General features: G+C 36.5%; 1 protein-coding gene across 3 annotated transcripts; it reads left to right on the top strand.

Annotated features, from left to right (window-relative positions):
• Positions 1–6061: 6061 nt before the first annotated feature.
• Positions 6062–18581, top strand: LOC124639756 (4-coumarate--CoA ligase-like 9). Of its 3 annotated transcripts, none has more exons than XM_047177222.1 (12): positions 6062–6156; positions 8273–8449; positions 9076–9280; positions 9615–9801; positions 10004–10123; positions 10363–10537; positions 12229–12363; positions 13275–13406; positions 14349–14426; positions 14797–14943; positions 15987–16137; positions 18270–18581. In XM_047177222.1, the coding sequence occupies exons 2-12, from the start codon at positions 8273–8275 to the stop codon at positions 18407–18409; spliced, it is 1647 nt and encodes a 548-aa protein (XP_047033178.1). In that variant the 5' UTR covers positions 6062–6156; the 3' UTR covers positions 18410–18581. The 3 variants fall into 3 exon arrangements, with proteins under 3 accessions (XP_047033178.1, XP_047033180.1, XP_047033179.1); XM_047177223.1 differs by lacking the exon at positions 6062–6156 and adding an exon at positions 6188–6206; XM_047177224.1 differs by lacking the exon at positions 14349–14426.
• Positions 18582–22960: the final 4379 nt, after the last annotated feature.

Here is a 22960-nt window from a genome sequence, read left to right on the forward strand (position 1 = left end):
CTATCTGTTATACATATTAATACTTGCCCTAAAACATTAGATGTAATAGGCTATTAATATTATTTCTTCCTTAATACATAATATATTATTTCTGCACTCAGTATAGAAGAAGCTTTGGCCGCGAAGAAAAAATAGTCGTAACTATATAAATATCATTATAAATATGAAGAAATCAAGCAGAAATAAAATAGAAATAGCCGAAATAGTGCAATTCGTGGGACGTTAGAAACGTAATGAGTGTAGCTAATTATACAACATAAAATATATCACACTAAACTTACTTTCTTCAAAATCGATATTTAACTAAAATATCATAAATTGTAACAACCAGCTTAGATACCGTACGTCCGTCGTCTCTCAGACGTAATCCGTCAGTGGGCAAAGTTAGGAACTAATGAGTAAACTTACCCTTTGACATCCAGGCGATATGTATGGGGCACTAGCTTTTGTGCCCGGCTTCGTCTCAGTCAGCTTTGAACATTCTGGACCTCGAGTAAGAGGCTAATAATATTAGACGAAATAAATCATGACTGTTAAACAATTGTCATTGCTAGTATCACTTTTTTACTGCAATCGACTCTTCTGTTACTGCTAGTATGACTGTTCGTATATTCTAAAAATAAGTAAAAAAACAACATAAAACTCCGAAGTCGTGGCACAAAATATGTCTAAACAATTAATTAACTTCGCTGTCAAAATGATTTGGAAAAATTCTCAATTATAAGTTGAGCAGAATCCATTAAAGAAATTAACAAGTTCGCGGAATTGCCAAGCTAATTATCCGTTTCCTTGGTGTCAACGAAAATATATTATTTGCTTGACTTCCAATACAAATTTTGACAAGCAAATTAGATTTTGATTATGATGTCCGTATTTATAGGAAAATTAAGATCAAGGCTACTATTAATAGAATATAGTTAGGCTGGAAAACGCGTAACACCTTTGTTTTTAAAATGATTGGTTAATTCATAAGCTTATTTTCCAGAATACAACATGCATAAATTATACTCTTAAATATGAACAAAAAGTCCATCTTCACGGATATTTACTATGTCTTTTTTATGAACAACTTTATATTATGATCGTGTCAAGTTTTCACCCGACGTTTAGCAGTAAATATTTCAGCTGAAACCGAGTTGATCCCCGACTGACGAACAAATGAACTAACTTTGATTAAACTAAGATCACACGAATGTGAATGCGCGATAGGAATGCATAAAACTAGACGAGATGAACTACTTTAAGTTTTAGTATTTTATCAGCATTTTCTGTGCCTGACTAATTTGTAGTAAAACATGAAAAAGTAAAACGATTTGATCACGGTTACTTATTCTAACATGCAATCAATGCCCGTATACCAGGAAAATAGAAAACTAAGTACCGTTTAGAAAATATACCCGTTAATACGACATAATAGCGCAGACAACAATACAAGCAGTTGACCGACCAGCTAAGTCCAGAAAACGATCAACAAAATGTCCCGAGAGCCTCTTAAACCAATAGTATTGTGTAACGAGCTCCGCGGCTATTATCTAGAAAAGTGCATGTTCGTGTATTGTCGGCTGTTGTCGTGCATTGTCGTGGTTTGGCCTTTGTGTCGTTGGAGCACTCATTAGCCTGTCCCGGCCAAGAGTGCTCGAATGACGCCATTATCCGGACATTTTGCGATCAGGTGGCTCGTTTTGAACTCTGTGGTTAATATTCTTAATGTAAAAGTTTGTTTGTTGTTTTGTGAATGCTTGTTTCGTATTTGTTAGAGGAAGTATGAATGGTTAATTTAGAATTAATTTTTGTGTGTTGCTTTTGGCCCCAATTGAAATAGTGCACTTGGAAACTTTTTCGATATGTTATTTTGTGGTACGAATTAACTACATATATTATTACAAAATAGTTTCACTAAACTATAGTCGTAGTACTCAACCTACTCCTAAAGCTTTGTCCCGTTACAGAATTCGAATAGCTATTTAGTAACTATTAAACTGTGATTATAACTGTGCCAACACACTGGGTATCATAAGTGGCGTACCATTTAGAAAATAACTGCCCTATAATAATAAAGTGTATTATGTAATCTCCTAATGTGATCCTTGGGCTCCGTGTCGGTGGCCCGCGGCGCCCCGGCCCGGGACACCCCGGCTACACCCGGCTACACCCGGCTTCTATCCGGGACGGGTCAGCCCGGTACAAGCATATATCAAATATGCAGAAGTCTAACTTACGCTGAGTTTAGTCGTATTGGCGTTGTGTGATAGTGCAATGTTGTGTAGTTGTATTGGCTGAAGAAGTAAAATATTTTATTACTCAGTGTTTCAGTCAGAAAATGTTCTCCTAAAAATTGTTACTGCTAAAATATTTGACGATAACACGACAGTCATTCCATTCTGCTGCCATAATTTTGCAATACAGGGTCAATCTGTAACTTTTTCATATACCTATCATCTACTTTGCAATTTAATACAATTTGCAGTGAACCTTCTGATATACCTGTGACGTGACAAGTAATATCAATATGGTGCGATGTCTATGCTAATACCCGCTACACTGCCACACGACGTCGGGTGTCCACTGATACACAACAGATTGCCAACAAATTGGCAACATATTCCACATAGAAATAAGTTTCACAAGTTTCTTTTTAAGAATTTGCTCTAAGGAAGAATGAAGCACTATTGCATATGACCCAGAAACTTAATCTGGAAAGTCATCGCTGAGAATTTTAGACTTCAACCGTCATCATTCGCATGCCCTTAACCCAATTTGATTTAAGGGTCAGCGCAGCATTTCTTATTCTTCTGTACTTTTCTGCCTATCTTGATGTTTATTGGTTAAGTTCGACGTTGAATATAAAATTACCTAGTCTAGTATATTCTAGTACAGCTGGGTAACAATGATTGGTGTGCAGGTAAACCTCCTTGCTTAATGGAACTGTTTCCCGGAGCATTACTGAGAGATATCTCGATAGCGAGCAATAATGAACATTGTTGGTGCCGCACTATCTCGCACGTTACGAGACGCCCGGCGTTACAGGAATGTATTGTAATTGTACGGGTAAGTGTTAGTTACTAATTGGAAAGGTGTGGAGATTTTGACGTTCTGAAACAAGACATATTGTTTGTATATTAAGCTAGTCTTATTGATATTGTTGTAAAACGCTACATTTGTAGTATCAAAGTCGTTTTTATAATTGGATCTTAAAGCCCTTCTTCATTTTTAATAACAACCTATCTCAACAGGCCATATTAAAAGCCACCTTGGTATATTTACAGACGGCACAAATAACTACGCTATGGCCCAGTTCCCCCGTTCTGCCTGTCACTTTGTAAGAGGCCTTAATTTAGCTTTAAACGCGGCCAAAGCCTGTGTGTTGTCGCAAAAATAGAAGACACTTCTGCCGTTTGTCTGTCTCAAAGAAAAACTAAAAAAATACATAATTTTGGGCTTCCCTTGTATTGTTCTCTTTTAAACATTTGTAGGAAAATGTTGGTAAAAATTTTTAATCGAGATATTTTTATCATAATAGAAAAACGCAATCAACAACTGTTGTTATGATCAACAACGCGCCGTCTGTTGTTATCAACAAACAGTGAAAACCAATCTCCCTGCAATGAGGAAGTTTCCTTAAGATAATATAATTGTGTTTACAGGTTACCCGGGTTTTCCTCACTACATTAAAAACAATTAAGTGTGCATACTTTTGTACGTAAGTAGCACCAAGAGGAAATTGCATAATGTTGACATTATTTTATAAAGTTACATCATTCTGATAATTGTATCGCCAGAATTTTTTAGGATCATAAAAACACTTTTCAGTCTTGTTAATCGCTGGAATCAGTGGTCCGATTTTAAGAATAAGCTATTTCGGTGTCAGGTAGTCGAATTATCAAGGAAGGACATACTTGCCTTTCATCCGTTTTCGTGAAGTAGGTAGGTAGGTAGTTACCACAGGACGTAAGTGAAATAACCGGTACCTAGAATTGAAATATATTTGGCTATAAATATAACATCAGTGGATGAAGTAAGACCTCAATCTGTCAAAACTTATTGCTTGCTTTCAGAGCCGAATTCTATTCAGGGACTTGGGTAAACTAATCTACGGCTAAGCCTGGAGAAGTAATATTGACGTTTATACCATCAGCTCCTCAACTATTGATGGGTTGGAAACTTTGACGGCTCTATAATGCAATACTAATCTTGTACTGTCTCTTGGTTTGACAATGCGCAGTATTTGAGGTTTAGAGAAAATTCGTTGCATTGGTTTGTTTCAACAACATAATTTAGAAAACATGATTCAAGCATTGATTTTCATTTTCCTAAAGCTAAGTTGATTCAATGTTTTTGTTCTATATTAGAGGGTATATAGTAATACATAATACCTATACAGGATTATAACGCTTTCACACTGTTTTCAGTCACAGTCCTCGACGCAAGGAACTCGTCACGCGCTGTTAGGATTCATAGTTTCATGTCGCCGGTACCGGTACCTGTATGGTCATGGTTTCATGTCGCATATCATCGTCACATAATTATGTATGTATGTACCTACGTGCGACACGTGGAAAAAACTGACTCCAAAATCATCATAGCGTGGATAATATAGATACGTCCAAAAATAACTAACGTGGTCAAACTGTCGATCCCACAGTAGCTAGTTAGCTATCTGCCAGATACGTGTAACGTGATAGCTATTCAAGCGTGTCACTGCTGTTATCAGTATGAAGGATTGCTAACAGTTGACTGATATACATTATGTGTATGTAATATACATTATATCTAGCATTATATCTGTACCTATATCAGATTTTATAATTTTAACTTGGTTAAGCTGAATTTGCTGAACTTTAGTTACATTTTAAAAGTAAATGTGGGTTTCTTTCTTTGCTTGCGTTTTTATGGCTTTTCTAATAATAATTTAGATGCAATTTGATAATGACACTTATGTAATCCTGTAAACTTTGCACTCGTCTCATTTAGTTTTTTTATATGATTATTATAATAAAGATAAACCAGGTTTATTTCATACCTAACCGATTTTTTTTTTTTTTTTTTTGACACAACACAAGGCATACATATAATAATAATAAAACACAGATAGTAGGTTGCGCCAAATAGCATCCAATTCAGCATTATGCCAGACAGCTAGTGCCTGACGCTGGTTTTCAACTGGACCTATGAGGAGTTGCGGGTGTCAAACGATATGAAATAATTTATGCTTTATGGAATTAAAAAATAAAAATAACAAACTAATAACTGACTAAAAAAAAATATATAAAAAAAATGATAATAAATATGGGTTAGGGATTAGACAAAAAATATTTAAAAAAATGGAGGTAAACAAAAACTTCGAAAAGATTTCGATAAACCTAAATAAAATGATAAAATATAATCGGATTATATGCTTAATGTAACCGTTTCTCGCATCCGTACACAGATATTGTACATTTACCATACTCCCTGATATTATACATTTCTTCTTTGTATTTTGAACTACAGAGAGAAACCTCGTCGCCAAGTATTTACTGCTACACATATAATTCTAGGTTTTTTGGTCTGTATCAAGTATGCACATTCATGTGATAATATTGGTTATTTCAAGGTTTTGTGGAATAGCATCTTGAAAAAAAATCATGGTTTATACTTCATATTTATACAAAAGTAATTTCTTTAGATATTATTAAAAGATGCTTCTAATATGGAAAAAAATGCATTTCCAGTAGGTAGTATGATTCTATTACATACTTGTGGATTTCCTGCGTTTTCACCCGCGTCCCGTGGGGCCTACTGCCCGTACCGGGATAAAATATAACCTATTTTACTCGGAAAAAGTATAGCTTTCCAGCAAAAAATGTTTCCTCTTTATTACATTCAGATTATTTATTTAAGAACAAACAATACAATGATTGATTTATTTTGATTGATGCCCCCTACTCTTATCGGTCATCAATTTGATGCGTCATCCCGCGTCATAGTATTAGACATTATTATTTAATAGGAAGCAATCTCGGTGGGCCAATAACGTAAGCAGTAGTTATCATATTGATAAAAGATTTTCGTGTGTATTAGCGAGTGTTAATATCTATAAATGTTGGTCTCAGCTGTTTGTCACGCCAGTCGGTCGCGAAGGTTGTATGTGCGAGAGCTGTCAACTGCTTAGCTAAGGTAAGTGCATCTCCGTCAATGTATGACGCCCTGGTACCTGGATTTTAAGTGTTAGTGAATGTGAAAATTAAAATAAGTTAATTATAGATTATTTAAATTAACTGTCCTTAAAAAAGATGTTAAAGTTATAACAACCAGTAGGATTACCAGTGCGGTACCAGATAAATAGGTATCAGTGTGGTTAGTTTATTGGTCCATTATTTATTTCATTTATTGGGAATTCCAACAAGAAATACACTGCTACCCACATAAAATATACAAACACAACCATGCCATGTGTTTCCTCACAAATGGATCCACATCATGCGTAGACCATTATATATATTATACAATCAATAATGGGTAAGAACTAAAATTTAGTCCTTATGTCTATAGATGCCTAATTAAACCCAAATCATAATTATACTTTTTCACCATAAATATGTTGTAAAAAGATGTACAAGTATCCAAAGTAACTTTTAAATTAAATGTCATGTTTGATCATTTTTACAAAATTAAAGAATAACTTTCTATAAACATCTCTACGTAATCAACTGGTAATTATTTCCAGATACTGTGTACTACTCCACTGTCCTAAAAAACAACTAATTTTGAAATAAAAACCGGTATTAACTATTGATAAACAACATGCTAAGAATTACTCACTTGACAAATCAATGGTTCACGGTCGTTCATTGGTTCTTTTTTATTCGTCACAGTTTTATAGATAAGTACTTCTTTAATACCTACCTACAAATTATTTATAGAAGCAGCAACAGTATAAAACAAAGCTAATTATTTACGAGCTCATTAATTTATAATTCAAAAGTAGCTGAGAAGTTGCAGAAACTCTTTTTGAAAAATTAAACTCTCGCCGTGGAGGAAGATGAGATAGTTCACGATTTTCTTTGACTCATTTAAATATCGGGAATATATAATTTATTCATAGGCTTTATTATGCAAGCCCTGGATTCTGTCTTATTTATTTAGTACATTGAATAAGTCCACTAATGCATTCTTTTTATGATACTTGGTGTATAGGAATTGGGCGTTATCTAGCCCATATGCATTTATCTTTAATGATATCTAAGTAGGTATCTGAATTAACACTAATACCTGTATGTAGAGGATTTACACGAAAAATTCAATATTAGCAGATTATTTAGTCGGCCACATTAGTTTGGTAAATATTTGCATGTTTGTGTATGGCCTAAATCTGAACTTAAGAAAATTGTCTTTTTTTGGCTACTTAGCGTGAAATAATTCCAAGATAAAGAGATTTCTCTATTTACAAATCTCTAATGATTTTGCTCCCGTTCTCAGCAGTACAGAAGATTTAGTTTCTAACAAGTTAAAAACATGACGTAAAGCGTACTGTGGCGAGATGTTTTTGTTATTATATTATGATCTCACTGCGTTATCATCTAAATACACACATTAGTAGGAAACAGTAGTTTAGTGTTTGTAAGCAATATCATCATATACTGGTTTATTTGTTATTTTTTTTAGTTTTCCTCGTGTCAAGGGATTAGTCTCGTATGAAAAAAGTTCTTTTGATAGCGTATCATACGATAGATACCACACATTTAAACAGCTGTAATGGTATAAAAAATAAGAGACGGAAAAGTTCAAGGCCATTCACTATTTTGATTATAGCAAAACCCTAAAGCTTCAATTTCATGAACAATCGACTCTTTCATCACAAAAACAAATTACAGACCTACGTCAAGATTTAATATTTTCACAAAGAACCTAATATTACATGTAAAACGTCCAAGTTCTTTGCCCCTAACAAATAAAATAGTTTCTTGGGGAGCATTTTTGTCTTATCAAAAAATGTAGTGCCCCCGGGGCGTAATATTTCCTCCCCCAATGTATATTACGTGTGCGAATATGTTCGGAATGTCTTGCTAAAAGTATTAGGTGTAACTAGGACCCACACGAATACAAATTCGCTGGAATATTTAGATATTCAGGTCTCTGTTCTATTTGGGAGAAGGCTCAGTTCTTGGGAGATTAATGTTCAATTAATTGCCAATTATTGATCCTAAGTAAGACTGTTTTGCTAATTGGTCCTTGGAGAACAAACATTTTGTTTAGGGTCTTGTAACTTTACTAAGGCAAGAAAATTTTCCAGATGTCTCACACAGTGGTGCGAGGGAAGCCGAATGCAGCTCAGCTGTACTTGGACACAGTGTTAAACGCTATATTGATAGAACAAGGCTTGGTACCGGATCTCAAAGGGCGGGAGAATGTCACGCTCTCACAGATCATGTTCCACTGTCTCAAGAAAAGACCAGATCACGTCTTTATGGTGAGTTTTAAGATTGTATTGAAATAAACCCTTTAATAAGCAATCTCCATATCCTCTTTATATTAACCGCTGGAGATAGCAAAAACGTCGTAGGTATTGAAGAATGTTTCTACTGCTATGCGAAAGAAATCCTTTGATAATCACGTCATAATTTATACTTTTATTCACCAGCTATAAACAGTAATAAAATCCATTCCTACTAATCGCAATATTTCCATTCAATAAAGTAATCAAATTGTAATCGCTGCCATTCAATACGACCTTACTTCATTCCGGAGTTCTTTGTGTTGCAATTGAATAGTTTATGTAAAACGTCAAGCTTTTTTTATAAACAGGTACAGTTATTATCAAAATCAGTCACATTTCCCATCTAAATAAAAACTCTAAACCGATTAGATTCAAAATAAAAGCGGAATATATTTGGCATGTGTGTGACAGGGCGTGAGGTCGGCACTCGGGTAGCGTCACAAATTGCCTGCGCTACGGTTATTGAGCAATTTCATCTGTTTGTAGCGTCCGCGGGAAAAACTCACGTTTGTAATAAAACGATGGATTGTGACGTTACAGAGTTGAGTTGAGTTGGTAGTGCAAGTTCATAACTGTTGAACATAATTTTCAAATTCTAGATCAACGGCTCAACAGGCGAGAAGATAACTAACGAGCAAATCCTGAAGCGTGCTGTCTCACTCGCACGTGCGCTCACGGCACGAGGTGCGACAAGGAAGTACGCCATGCTGATGATGAGGAACCACCAGGAGATGGCAGCACTGTACTTCGCAGTTATGTTCGCTGGAATGATCCCGTTTATGATGGATCCTAATAGCACAGTATGTAAGTAGGCAAGCTTTTCTTTAGACACTACTTATCTATGAACCACGTAGACTGTATTCTCTATAAGAATAATTTCAACTTAGTAAGGAGAATTTTGTTACTTATGTTATGAATGCAATGGTAACATAAAACTAACTAGTGTCATATTTTCTCAAATCTCACTTTTAAACCACGCTTTATATGACCGATTACCATCATAGATGATCATCGTAGTCTTACTTCAAATTGATAGAAATCATTGTAACCATGAATCTGTTAAGATTTCTTGGATCATAAAACCCCTAAAGACTTAACATAAAAAAATATATTAAAATACTATATTATTTACCTCTAGATGAGCAGACACACTTCCTGAAATTAATAGAACCAACCTTCGTGTTCCACGACCAAGAGTTTGAAGAATCTCTTCTGAAGGCACAGCAAGGTTGTGAAGACCTGAACCCCACATTTGTAATGGCTGATGAACCAGAAGTCTTAAAGCAGTTTATTGCAGGTCACAGTGACGATGTTAACAGTTTTCAGTAAGTATTTTTGTAAAACATTTCTACTGTACTAGTTTTTGTTGCTTTTGAGGCCTTAAACTTGGGTTAAGATAGTCAAAAAGGGGTGTAAATTGTAAATTATCTATCTAGAAACCAGTGAGTTTCGTCCAAATTAGATCAGTATCAGCTTCATATTTGGTAGAATCCTCTATCTCATAATCATTCAAATGATTTCTTCCAGGGTAGCAGAGGCATCAATAGATGACGTGGTAATGATGTTGCCTACCAGCGGTTCCACCGGTCTTCCTAAAGCTGCCTACATGACGCATCGAGGATTGGTGATGCAGCTACCTTCTCCTTGGTAAGTCATCTACCTAGTCTTTTCCCTAATTGGATATCTGACATCAATAATGCTTTACCTTTTGGGTAGATATTAATTTATAATAAGCAGTACCAAGTTCTTTTGCACGTTTTATTTGGTGAAGATTAATAGTCAGGTAGTTGTTTGTCGATATCTATATTTTCAATAGATTGCTCCAAAGAGTTTTAGTCACCAGACCATTTTACGTCATCCATGAATAACCGATACATTATCTCCAGGTCCTATCACACACAGTTCCCCACGCCCACATCCACAGTGATGCTGCTGACAACCCTGCAATGGATGACGTTCACCATGTTCGTCACTGCCAGCACGGCATACCATGTGACACTCCTCATGACGCCCAGGAAGACCACGGTGGACCATGTCGTGGAGATCACTGAGAAATATCGGGTAAGCTGCACCTTGATGTTAATAGATAGGCATCTTGGAATAAATATGATCATACAATGGAAACACAATGGATCCATGATATAATGACGAAATTGAACAAGAGCGTCAATGATTTGCAATTGTGCCAAATACAAGTCACTTTTACGGAGTTAATATGGCTGTCTTACTGTCGATTGTTTTTCAGAAAAGCGAAAATAAAAAGGCCAACAAACAAAAAGCAATTCTTTTAAATCACGAACGTTGATCCTGAGTGTGTTTGTTTAATCCCTCTCTTAAGAATGCAATTAAAATGCCCGTGTAGATTGGAACAAAAAATAGAGATAGCAGCGAGTCCTGTGGAGCGGCTGACCGCGATCCGATTTGAGTGAACCCCTCCAGGGATGACTCGTTACAACTCTATGCTAATGAACACCTTTTTTAAAAATAAACTGTTTATTATTCTTAAAAGTCTGTGAAGTTCTTAAAAAAGTAATTTGTAATTTGCTTAACTTCGCCGAGTGGAATTCGTTGAAAACGTGACGAGTCGTAATGTCGGAGCAGATTAAGGTTTTATATAAAGGCAGTAATTAGAAGCCGTTCTCAAGTACTTCGGTTTACAGTAATTACTCTTTTAGAAATAATACTGTACAGGGAACATCAAGAAGAGGATCGTCGTAAAATGTTTTTAGGGTGCTCTCAAAAATAATACCCACTGTTTTGAACTTTGTTTTTAGCTAAACTGAATAATTGAGTAGGTACTAAACATAATTCAGCAAAATTGAAATAATTGATAAATTGTAATGTTTGGAACGACGAGAAGGAATACTCAAACATGATTACGATAAATGAGTATAATTTTAGGAGACAATCAAGTTAAATAGTAGTCAGCCCATACCGATGACCTTCATAGCAATTGTGTCCAAACATGCGAAGTGGTGTCGTGCGATGACAAATCGCTATTATGTATTATCTTAATTCCAAACATGTTTAAAGGATTATCTTTTTCACAACGAGAAAGAAACAACTGATGTATGATAGAGTGTACTGGTATATTTTTCATAGAACCAAATGCAATTTTGCAATCGAATTGTTGATTTGTGCTCAAGGCATTAGGCAAAGTCACATTCATATTCATACTACTCGTTAAAACTTAGTTTATAATCACAGCCAAGAAATGTACAAATAGTGACTATGACCAAGAAATCTGGCGTATATTTTTAAAAGCTACTTATCTGCATCTGTCTGAGCTGCGGCGAACGGCTGCCAGATCTCTTTTATTACGCCCATTGAATTATAGCTCCCGATTGCGCAGGGATGCCAAATGTTTCAGCCTTTAGTTTCAGATTAGTGCAGTTTGTGGCTTTAATAAGTCTTATTGAACTTCAGAATGGTTTCACAGGGGTTGTGATGTATGTAGCTGTAAGATTTGTCTTATGACATCTGTTTCAAACTTTTCATGTTACACGATAGAAACTGTATGACGTCTGTACACCTTCAGGTCTTTCATTTAAATAAGTTTTAATAATTTTACATAATGTACTGCCAAAGTATGTTTATAAAAATTTTGATGAAAGTAGTAGCAACTTGCCATACTGAATGTCTGTGTTAAAGATAAGGTACAGAATGTCTGTGAAGGCAATTTAAAAAAATCTTGTTTTGAAGTCAACACCCAAATACCAATTACCCGATTCTTATTCCGATGTTAATTTCAGCCAACGTTCACATTCCTGGCGCCAGCCTTCGCAACAAACTTAGTGGATGCTATCCGACCAGATCAGATCAGTTCCTTGGAGACGGTGATCTTGCTGGGAGCACCCCCCGCGCCGGAGCTACTGACCAAGTTACAGGTACCTGTGTGTCTTTTACAGGGGCTTTAGTTGACGGCTCAAGTAACACTGGTCATTAAATCAAAGACGATAGAAAAAGATTGTGACTATAGAAAACTACACTGATTGAATTAGGCTATGTAATGTCAATCTTATTTCGTAATGAATAAAAGAATTATAGTAGTTACCAATTGTTATATCGGTATATTAATTTTTTGGGTAGCCGGTAATTAATGAAAGACAATATATCATTGTAATGAATATCTAAAATTACTGAGACGACCATAAAAACAGCGACCCAATAGGCTTCCAATTAAGATTCACATTTAGATAGGTTGCCAATTGACGTTTTTGGCAAGCCTTCCAGTTGAACAATGTTGATAGTTCCACTATACTTATAGTTCGGCCATTCAGAGAATGCGTTCCTGACACGTCGCGATTGAACTGACGACGTAACTTTGCAATGGCGTTGCAGTTACGATAAAAATATTTTTGCTGGTTGTTTACCGTTTTAACAATTGAGGAGCATTAAAACAACATTATTATATCAATAATCAATGAATGTAGTTACGTCGTCAGTTCAATCGCGACGTGTCAGGAACGCATTCTCTGAATGGCCGAACTATAGTATGCAAGGGTTGTTTGATATAAATAACTACAATCATGCCCCATTCATAAGACTGTATATAATATCTACGCAAGGGGATGACAATGCGATAATAAGTTTTGCTGGTTAAGCCAAAAAGTTGTGCATAATGTTTTTGATAAGAATATAATTTAATCGCTAAATATTTCAAACCCATAACCCAAGGCTGTATGTGCTTGATGGGAAGATTTATTACATAACTGTATTAAACTTTTAATGAGTTTAACTGAACAACATAACATACTCTTGAGAGCGGATTGAGTTAGAATATAATGTGATGTTTTAGAGCAAGTTACCAAAGGGTGCACATTTGTGTGACGGCTATGGGACCACGGAGACACATGGGTTCATCGCCATCCCCGACAGGGAGGCTCCGCTCAGGAGTAACGGATGGGTCTACAACTTCATGTATTACAAGGTATACAGCCATTACTTAATACTACTAAGCTAATGTAGATTAAGTTATCTTTTCTGATCATGACCTATATGTGATGATAACTTTTCAAAAGATTGAATATATTTTGCTCTAATGTATTGTGGGGCCTTATGCTATCTAAGCAAAGGATTGAGTCGGATACGTACTTGTTATTCTGCTATTATTATAAGATGTTGCAAAGCAAGTTACTGGATAATAATCCAGGCTATGTGGTTATGCCTCTGGCTGCACCATTAGCCAGACTGAACTGAATGGATATCATTATTTGCAGGCTTAGCTCTAGCAACATAAAGACTTATCAAAAAGTTTACTGCCGTAAATCTACAGCTACAAAAAATTATATCTTACATGGTGTGTTTGTAAGAACTTTTAATTTTGCCTACTTAGTATAAAAAATCCCAAATCGAGAAAGTTAGACGTAATAATAAGAAAAACTTAGTCGGCTCAGAACCTGAAAAATTATGTTTCGTCCTACTAATTCTAATTGATGACACTCTTTGTTGAGTTAGAGATGAAACTCCAACACTGAAAAACGTACTCTATGCTAGTTAATATAAGAACCACATTCAATTAGCAGGAAATTGAATATCAAATAATATGATCCGGAATTTCTTCTTTCTTAGTTGTCAAGTCTAATGAATTTAGCAAGAAATTGAAATCAACAAGCCTATCAGTATCAAATTCAATTATATTGTTTTTATGATCTCATTTATTAGGCTTTTTCATCTAGGTATTTTATTCTAAACAAAGACTTATTACTTACCTAATTTTTTTAAGTAATCTTCAAATGCCTACAATATTTTGAAAAGTAAAGATTAAACTAATGCCTGGCTTATGGTATCTAGGTATGGTTAAGCCGGCTAATTCGGCAAACGTTTTAATCTAGATTCGGTTGTGGTTGTGTAACGCGATGGAAGTTTCCAGATAGTGGACGATGAAGGTCGGACGCTGGGTCCCGAGCAGGCGGGCGAGCTGTGGGTCAAGGGCGACTGCGTGCTAAAGGTAACACCACATTCATTTGTTCATTACTGAGGAAAGGATTACTAGAATCGCTCGGGAATGGTTTTCTTGAAAAATAATAGTTACATTAACTTTGCGTGCCTAATCATTTGACAGACAGCATTTACAACTCAGATGTGTTGAGTGTCAGTATGACGAATGACAGGGAAGAATGGAAGTGGAAGACATCATATTGCGCCGACCCCAAATACAATGGGAACAGGGCAGATGTTGATGTTCAGATATCTTGCATAGTTTGCCATAAATGCACAGATGAAACATATGAATCAATATTCTCTCAATTGCGAAGTGCCACATTTACCTACCACATATTCTGGTTGTTTTACATCTAACCCGAGCTGTATATACCCAGGGTTACCACAAAAACGACTCCACATACCACGAGACGGTGACTGCTGACGGCTGGTTCCGCACCGGAGACGTGTTCCGGCTGGACCACAGCGAGAGGATCTCCTTCGTCGTCAGGAAGAAGTTCAGCTTCAAGTACAAGGGCTGCCAGGTTAGTGTGGCTTGGGCTAACTATAAAGTATGTGGTTCATTAGTAAAACGTGCTAAAATAAAGAGTACAATACAATAATGAAGAGAACATGTTGAACAAAGAGTTATTTAATAATTGAGCCTGGTCAACATGGTAAATATATTTATCCATGCAAAGCGGTTGTCTTAGCGTGACTCCTTTCAATTTATTACACTGATTCAAAATAAAATAGTTCAAAAGAAAAGCGATAGGAAATCGCGTGTTACCCACGTCCCGACGAGCGAACATCTCAAAGGGACTGTCTTGAGAGATTCTATTTCCATCACATAAAGGAAATGTCAGATGTTACGGCGAGCAGACGGCTTTGTGAGGCCTACGACTCACTACTGGTGTGTCAAACCCTTGCCTGACCCTGCCTAGATATTTTAGTATTCCCTTTCGCAAAGACAAAATATAGGACAAGTCAAGATTACCTAATATGCAGTAGAATGTTCGCACGAATAATTATATTATGTTAAGTAGGGCGACCCTCGTTACTTCGTGACGGGTTATTACCATATTTTGTTAATTCCAAAAGAACTGGGAACACAAATGAGGACTTCAAATATAGATTAAAGTAATAACTAGCTTGTGTTGTGTAGTGGGTGACCCGCTGTTCGCTGTGGACCGGGCATGTTGCGCCATGTCCGGATCTCGTTCGGTTTAATTTCGGAGCTAGATGTTCAACTTTATTAACTTAATTGCGCTGTACTACAATTTTGGCAAAAAAGTAACGACAAAATTCAATCTGCAGACTTTTTTAGAGTCCATAAAAGTTAATCTTTGAAAGCACTTTCATCTGAACCTAAGCGATAGTTCTTATTGATTTACAGAAACCATTTTCGTCTCTGGATTTTTCTTATTATTAATGTCACATCTTTTAGCGTAATGTTCAACACTGATTTAATTTAGATAAAAATATTTGTCGAACAACATTGGTCTTATCTTCAGAACAACATGACATAGTACCAATATATTTTGAACCATATCGCCTGAGCAGTAAGGTCCACTATACCCTTCTGCAGGTGGCTCCTGAGGAGGTGGAGCGCGTGATCAGCTCGGTGGCCGGGGTGAACGAGAGCGTGGTCTGCGCGTCGGACAACGGCCCTGTGGCTGCCGTGGTGCTGCTGCCGAGGGCTGATGTCACCAGGGACCAGATACATAAGGCTGTGGATGGTGAGACTTTCTTTTGTTATAACGTCACTATTGTATCTCACATAGGTATGTAGAGTCAAATAATGTAATATTGAAATGTCAAGAAATGGCAAGAAAGGACTACTCTATTACTGTATAAGGCAATGATGTTTCATAGGATAGCGACATAATCGACTCGATGATAGTCCAAATCAAGAAGCTTTCACCAGCGGTTTCACCCGCATCAAGTAGAATCTACTCCAAGCACTTATCAAAGATCACTCCAGTAGTTTCTGAGATGAACGGGTTCAAACAATCTCTTATGTTTTATAATATTAGTGTAGATAGATATCTTAGTAATGCTGCGGTCTAGCTCGCCCAAGAACATGTACAAAGTCAAAGGCGCCGCAGATGCGTGCCGACGGAGACAACGTGTCTGTAATTACACTAGCTCACACACTTCACGCTGAAACAAAGCGAGTAGGCGCTGCTTGAGAAACAGTGTTTTTTACTTTCCTGAAATACTAAGAAAAAACTCCAATAATTTAGTGGAATTATTTTAATTTTAAAAAGGTCATAAGTTTTTTCTACAATGGTCACCAACTACCAGTAAACACTTTTTCGTCGATACACAAACCGTCATTTCAACTATGCTAGAACAGCCCCTTATTTTTACAAGGGTTTAAATACACCCTTCAAGCACATACCTATCTAGCAACTCTGGTATAATAAGCTGCATAGAATAAGCAAAAGATATAATTTAGAAAACAACCCGCATAAAGCCTCCATTAAGATACGAACCGATCTTCAGATAATATCGCTAAATCATGCAGGCATTCAACGAAAACCTAATTAACTGTAATATTGTGAGATCCTTAAGGCCTCTCGAGTATAGTACCCATAGTAAAAAATTAAGGCTCAATAATTGTATTACGGAATCGTTTTTATGGGTATTATGAAGTATTTTTTATTATTGACAGTAGAAAATAAATAAATAAATAAAATAATGTCGGGACACCTTTTTCACACACGGTCCTTCAGCCCCATGGTAAGTTATTTATTAACTTGTGTTATGGGTGCTAACACAACTGATAAACTACATATAGCTACATATATACATATTCATAAATACATATCATAACACCCAGACCACGGCCAACAACCATGCTCATCACACAAATGTCGACCGAACCGGGAATCGAACCCGGGACCTCAGGTTCGGCAGTCCGGCATGATGACCATAGCGCCATCGAGGTCGTCAGTATTTATACGTCAATATTTTCAGCTATTTTTTTTTGAAACAGCTCTTGTAAATAGGAGCGCAACAAAAAGGCCAATCATGTGTCTATGAACCTGAACACACGACCATGCTCAGAATATTTTGCTACCAAAATAATTTCAGTATTTTCAAATTGTTCAGAAAGCTGTTTCCAAAATTTACAATATGTAGAATATGTAGAAGTTCGGCGTGTAACTTAAAATAGTAATATCAAACATTTGGTACACGTAACACGTTGCAACAATTTCCAATTTTTAAAGTTTAGTGTTATTGAAAACGGTCCAGTAAAGTTCCGACTGGAATTGCTTTCTGAAATCTGAAGTCACACTGCAATGAACGCACACGGCCGTTACTATTTAATACTAAAAGTGAGGCTTTCACAAAGCTCCTAGAGAAATGACAGCACATTTTTCTTTTTCGATTTATAATAATGTACCAAAAGGATCCGTTGATTTATCTTAGTTGAACTAAAAAACAAACCTTTTATATAAGTTTAATGTACACGCTTCTGACTGTTGTATAACTCCCAAAAATATATATTTTCAGTTACAATTTGAAATGTTAAACCTGAAACTCACTGAAAACTTACATGATCTTTTCTCGTCTATATAAAGACATCGTTTCACCCACATTGCTAAGAATACGTTCGCTCACTACAAAACCTAACACGTCCTTAAACATGTTCAGCCGTCAGCTTTTCATAAGCCAAACCTCTTATACCACCAGCCATATCTCAGAAACACCTTCTTTGCCTACTGACTACTTTCAAACTAGACTTTAACGCTCAAATTTTAGAGTTTGAATTGATTTTTTGATCTTTTGGTTGCAACACAATACATGTCCCAATGGAAAATCAACTCTATACACAAGGCTTAAGGTTGTAATTTCCTTGCAGCGGCTTTGAGTGACCACAAGCGCCTTCACGGCGGGATCGCGTTCGTGCCGTCACTGCCGCACACGCACTCGGGGAAGCTCAAGAGACTGGAGTGCAGCAAGCTGATCGAGGATCTACGGAGGAGTGGCCAGTGCTATTAGCGGCCAGATGGCATAATGCAACCTCATACCGCAAACACGGTGCTGTTTGGTGCTCGTGTTCGATTTTTAAAGCGTTGTGTGATTTTGAATTTAGAATTATTGTACAGATGTTTTTGTTTTCTCAATAGCATGGGAGAATGAAAGTAAAATAAATAAAGATAATTATAAACAATTTAGGAGTCTTGTTTCTGTCCTTTTCCCTCAAGCTGAGGATATAAATATTTTAAGTCAATATATATTTTTAGTAAAAGCTATATGCAAATTGCGACAACATCTAGTCATAGAATAACAAAAGAACTATCTAACTTTCCATATAACATAACAATTTCCTATTATACAAACAGGAAGTCCTGCGAATTGAAAAACAACATAAAACTATTTAGCATTATCATGGAGCACCCAGCAATCCCGCCAGCAGCAGGGATCTAGAAAGTTCCACGAAGCGCCTCAATTCACTTGAAGTGTAAGAGGTAAGCAGAAGCCCTACTGAACCGCAACTAATAACTACTTCACTATACTTAGGTACAATCCAGTATTGGTTTATGTTATCAAAAGGAATTCACAAAGTTTTGTAAGCTGGCTATTTCAAAAGTACCTATAGCGATTTCATTACACACTACAAACTTTTAGTCGGCCGATAGCTTGTTTGGGCTCACAAATCAGTATGAAGATCAGACCAACTGAAAACAAGAATGAAAATTTTCTTTAAACAAAAGTTTGCCAACCATCTATACATTCATATAGTGTAATTGGTTCCATCGGGATACGTGTGATGTCTATACAATATACATGTAGTTTTTACTTTTCGGATTAACTTTACAACTGAAAATGGCACAGTAACAGCATAGATTAAATATTGAACATATCGGTCGGAATTGCAAGGAAATAAAAATAAATAAAACTGTGCCATAGAGTGCTCAAAAAGGTTTTCCAATTGCAACGGAATCTGCTGCCACTATAAAAATATAGTACAATATATGTATTTCCCACCATATAGCACTTACAAATAAATAACAAATACTCTGACTTATCGTAATTCCAGCAGCAATGCTTCTGCGCCATGAATATTAAAAATGTCATTAAAACTGAAATTCACTGAAACATAACATCTTAAAGATGCATGAAGACGTCTGAGTCGTAGATCGAAAGTTAAATAAGATCTCTCGTTTCAGACATTCAGCTTCTCGCAGGCGATACCATTTCACCAAAATATTTATATACCATCCGTATCCCTAAGATAGTTCCATCAACAATAATACAAAATATGTACGAAGGTGCTATACAAAACAAATCTTCATTTGAGATCTCCTCTAGAGCTGAAATTCCTCGCATATTTTAAGGATATTAAAATTCAACTCCACGATACGGAATTTCCATCTTTTCATAGCATAAAGACCTCATTCCTTTCAATGTAAATTGACACATTTACCGGCGTACAAACTCCTTACTCTACTGAATAGGATAACGTTTAGAACTCCTATATTTTCCTTCAGAACAAGACAATAATCTTAGAGAATATTCAGAGAGCGCTCAAAGACGTCGTATTCGATTTCCGTTCACGTATTTCTTTAGTCGGCTGTATGGCAACACAGAAAATTACTTGCATGTTCGAGGCAATCACATAAGCTAATAAATTTATACGTCTTTTGAAGCGGCGGGACCTTTTACTAGCACATTTACCCGATGTTCCCTCTACGCTGCAGCCTAATCAAATTACGAATGCATCTCCGCTGTGCGCAACCATTGCCGTTTATTTTCCCTGCCTAAATGCGTCGCAAAGCGAGAGCGTGCAATGTATAGTGTGTAATGTGTGTCGTGCTTGGGGCACGGTCGGCGGAGTGGCGCATGGGATGTTTAGCTGCAGTGTTATGGCAGTGCTTGGCGCTTTAATTAAGGAGGTGCCAGCGGTCGCCGCTACCTAATTAGTGTTGGGACACAAAGGTGACTCCTCAAAAGTTATCGTATAATCCTATTATGGAATTTGGTCAAAATTATACATTTATAACAAGCGGCCGGTAAAGCAATTGTAGGTTCATTAAAATGAGGACGAGGATTGTGTGGTGATAATGAAGGCTTTGCGTCTAGTGGAGGAGGGGGGGGGGGAGATAGCTATTAATTGTTAATAAATGTGAGCCTTTGAACCGCAGTTAGTTAGCTTGGTGTAGTAATTACCGCGCGTTTGTTGTGATGGCACAGTTATGCTCCACGATGTGTTATTATATCTGTGCATAATTCACTTCCCCAATTATTATTGTTCGACACATATTTCGGATTGCTCTCAATATTCAACGGGCTTTCATATTGATTCGCAATTCGCAAGCAGATCTGGTATAAGCAATACTCCATCACCTCATTTGCACAAGACTTAGTATCATAATGTATGATGTTAATCCACGAGAGTTTTTCAATTATCAGTCATTAAAAGTCTCATTAGTAGTAAATAAATAAAACTCGTGTGTCGTTCCGAGTAAGTTTTAATTAGTTACATAAAGGGAAGCTTCCAGGAAATATTCTGTATCGAAGTGTTAAAGTTTTTTGTTCGTGATACACGACGTTGGCAACTAAGTAATTAACTAAGGAGCGCGGAGTGCAGGCGAGAACTAATACTAATTACTAAGAATAAACTGCATTACGTACTGCAATCTCATATTGTTTTTAATTCTGTTTACTCAACAAGATTTGTGTTTTACTACTTCCTACACAAAGGGCACGAGCAAACAATCCCGAAGCCACTTTGTAAATTAACTTTATTCACGTGAGTTTCTTTCTCCTTAGATATTTAATATATTAATGTTTACACGTGTATCTTTGGGCATTCAGGCAGTATAGGCATAAAATATATTTCTGTAAGATCATGGCCATAAATAAAGGATTATTTGTGTGTAAAGAAAGATAAGACGGAAGGTTGCATAATCGCAATCTGAATCTTAACTAACTACTATTTTGTCCAAAAACAACATGATTCTGAAAACTTCTAAACAAAAGGCATTCAAAAGTTCTTTAGGGTCGGCGTAGTTAGCACCATAGTCCATCAGGCCCTGTGTAAATTAATTAACATATCGGTAACCGTACACAAGCCATGTCCTGAAACTTGTGACGTTTGCCCGCACCGTCCCCGCTCCGTACCCGCGCCGTACCTGTGCCGTCCCGCACCGGTAATGCATAATTAAGCTAAATTCACCAACTTGCTAATTCACCAGGTCGGTGTTTGTGCCGCCACCCTGCTGAACCCTGTAAAGGTGTTTGTTCAACTAAATTGATATTGTCTTTAAGTTTTGATTAGGTTTTCGTGATGGGGATTTCCTTTGAAGTGGCCGACTTCGCCAACTACGGTTCAGTTAATATTACAGTATTTAAATAGCCCCCGGTGAGGTTAGTTGTTTCGTTTAAATCTCGGACTGTTTTACAAGACGGGCCGACAGCTTTCACGCCTTCTACAAGTGAACAATGATTACTTAACACCAGGAACGGAGCTGAGATTTAACAAAATATTCTACCAGTAAAGGTAACATTCTCGCCAAAACCATTTGACCAACTTTTACCGTACGATCTATACAGTAATAGCAGACAATTGACAACAAATTAGAACTGTTTGATCTCCAGCCGACCGAAATCCGAATTCGTAATTTGAATTGAAAGCCATCCAATATGGCGGGCGATCACAAGTAATCCTCTACACATAAAATTCTGTTTGATAGCGGTCTGATAGCCGCGCCAATTTGTCGCTAAAACTAACCTTTTAAGAGCTGCAAAAATTCACAAAATGCAAATATGCAACATATCGGGCGCTCCGATAATTTGCATAATTTAGGCAAAGCGGTTATTAGCTAAAAACGTGAGTGAAAATGATCGCTATTTATTTTTATTAGTAAGCTTTTAGTTAATTATAACTCCCGGTATTGGAAAGTTAGTTATTTACTTTCAATGCAGATGGAATGGAAATTAGGTTTTCCTAATACCGATGTTCATTATAGATGTTTTTATTAATTTCGTAATGTAAATAACAAATTGTACTAAAAGCTATTTCACAGAATTTAGAAGGACATACCTTGTCAATAAAACGTCGTGGATAGTTCTGAGAGGGAGGGTCGAAGCTTCCTCGTAATAGTACGTACTGCTCAGTTTATACCTCGCCCGGATTTAACTACACGACGGACTGTTAACTAAGAGCGAGTGTATCGGTAACAATGTACAGCGATTACGATGTGTACCGATCCCTCTTAATTAATAGCTCAACAGATTGCAGATTCGGCAACCAGGAACATTTTTCACCCAATTTGATACAATCTACCGAATAAACCCTTAAAGCCAGAATGATTAATCTCATCTTAAAAGAGCAGAAAAATCTCACTTAAAAAATAATTTGTTAACAAAACAAAAAGAAAAGACATCTATCTAATCTAAAAGTCGAATAAAATCTCTTAAAAGCGATTTCTGAACCGCAAAATGTTTTCTCGCAACATTCTTTCGCAAATTACTTGGAGAACCCTTTCTTGTTTGAATTTATGACCTCCAGTTGACGAGTTCCAAACAGTTTTAAAGTGAATCGAA

Source organism: Helicoverpa zea, chromosome 19 (genome assembly GCF_022581195.2).
Source record: "Helicoverpa zea isolate HzStark_Cry1AcR chromosome 19, ilHelZeax1.1, whole genome shotgun sequence".
NCBI classification, from domain to species: domain Eukaryota; kingdom Metazoa; phylum Arthropoda; class Insecta; order Lepidoptera; family Noctuidae; genus Helicoverpa; species Helicoverpa zea.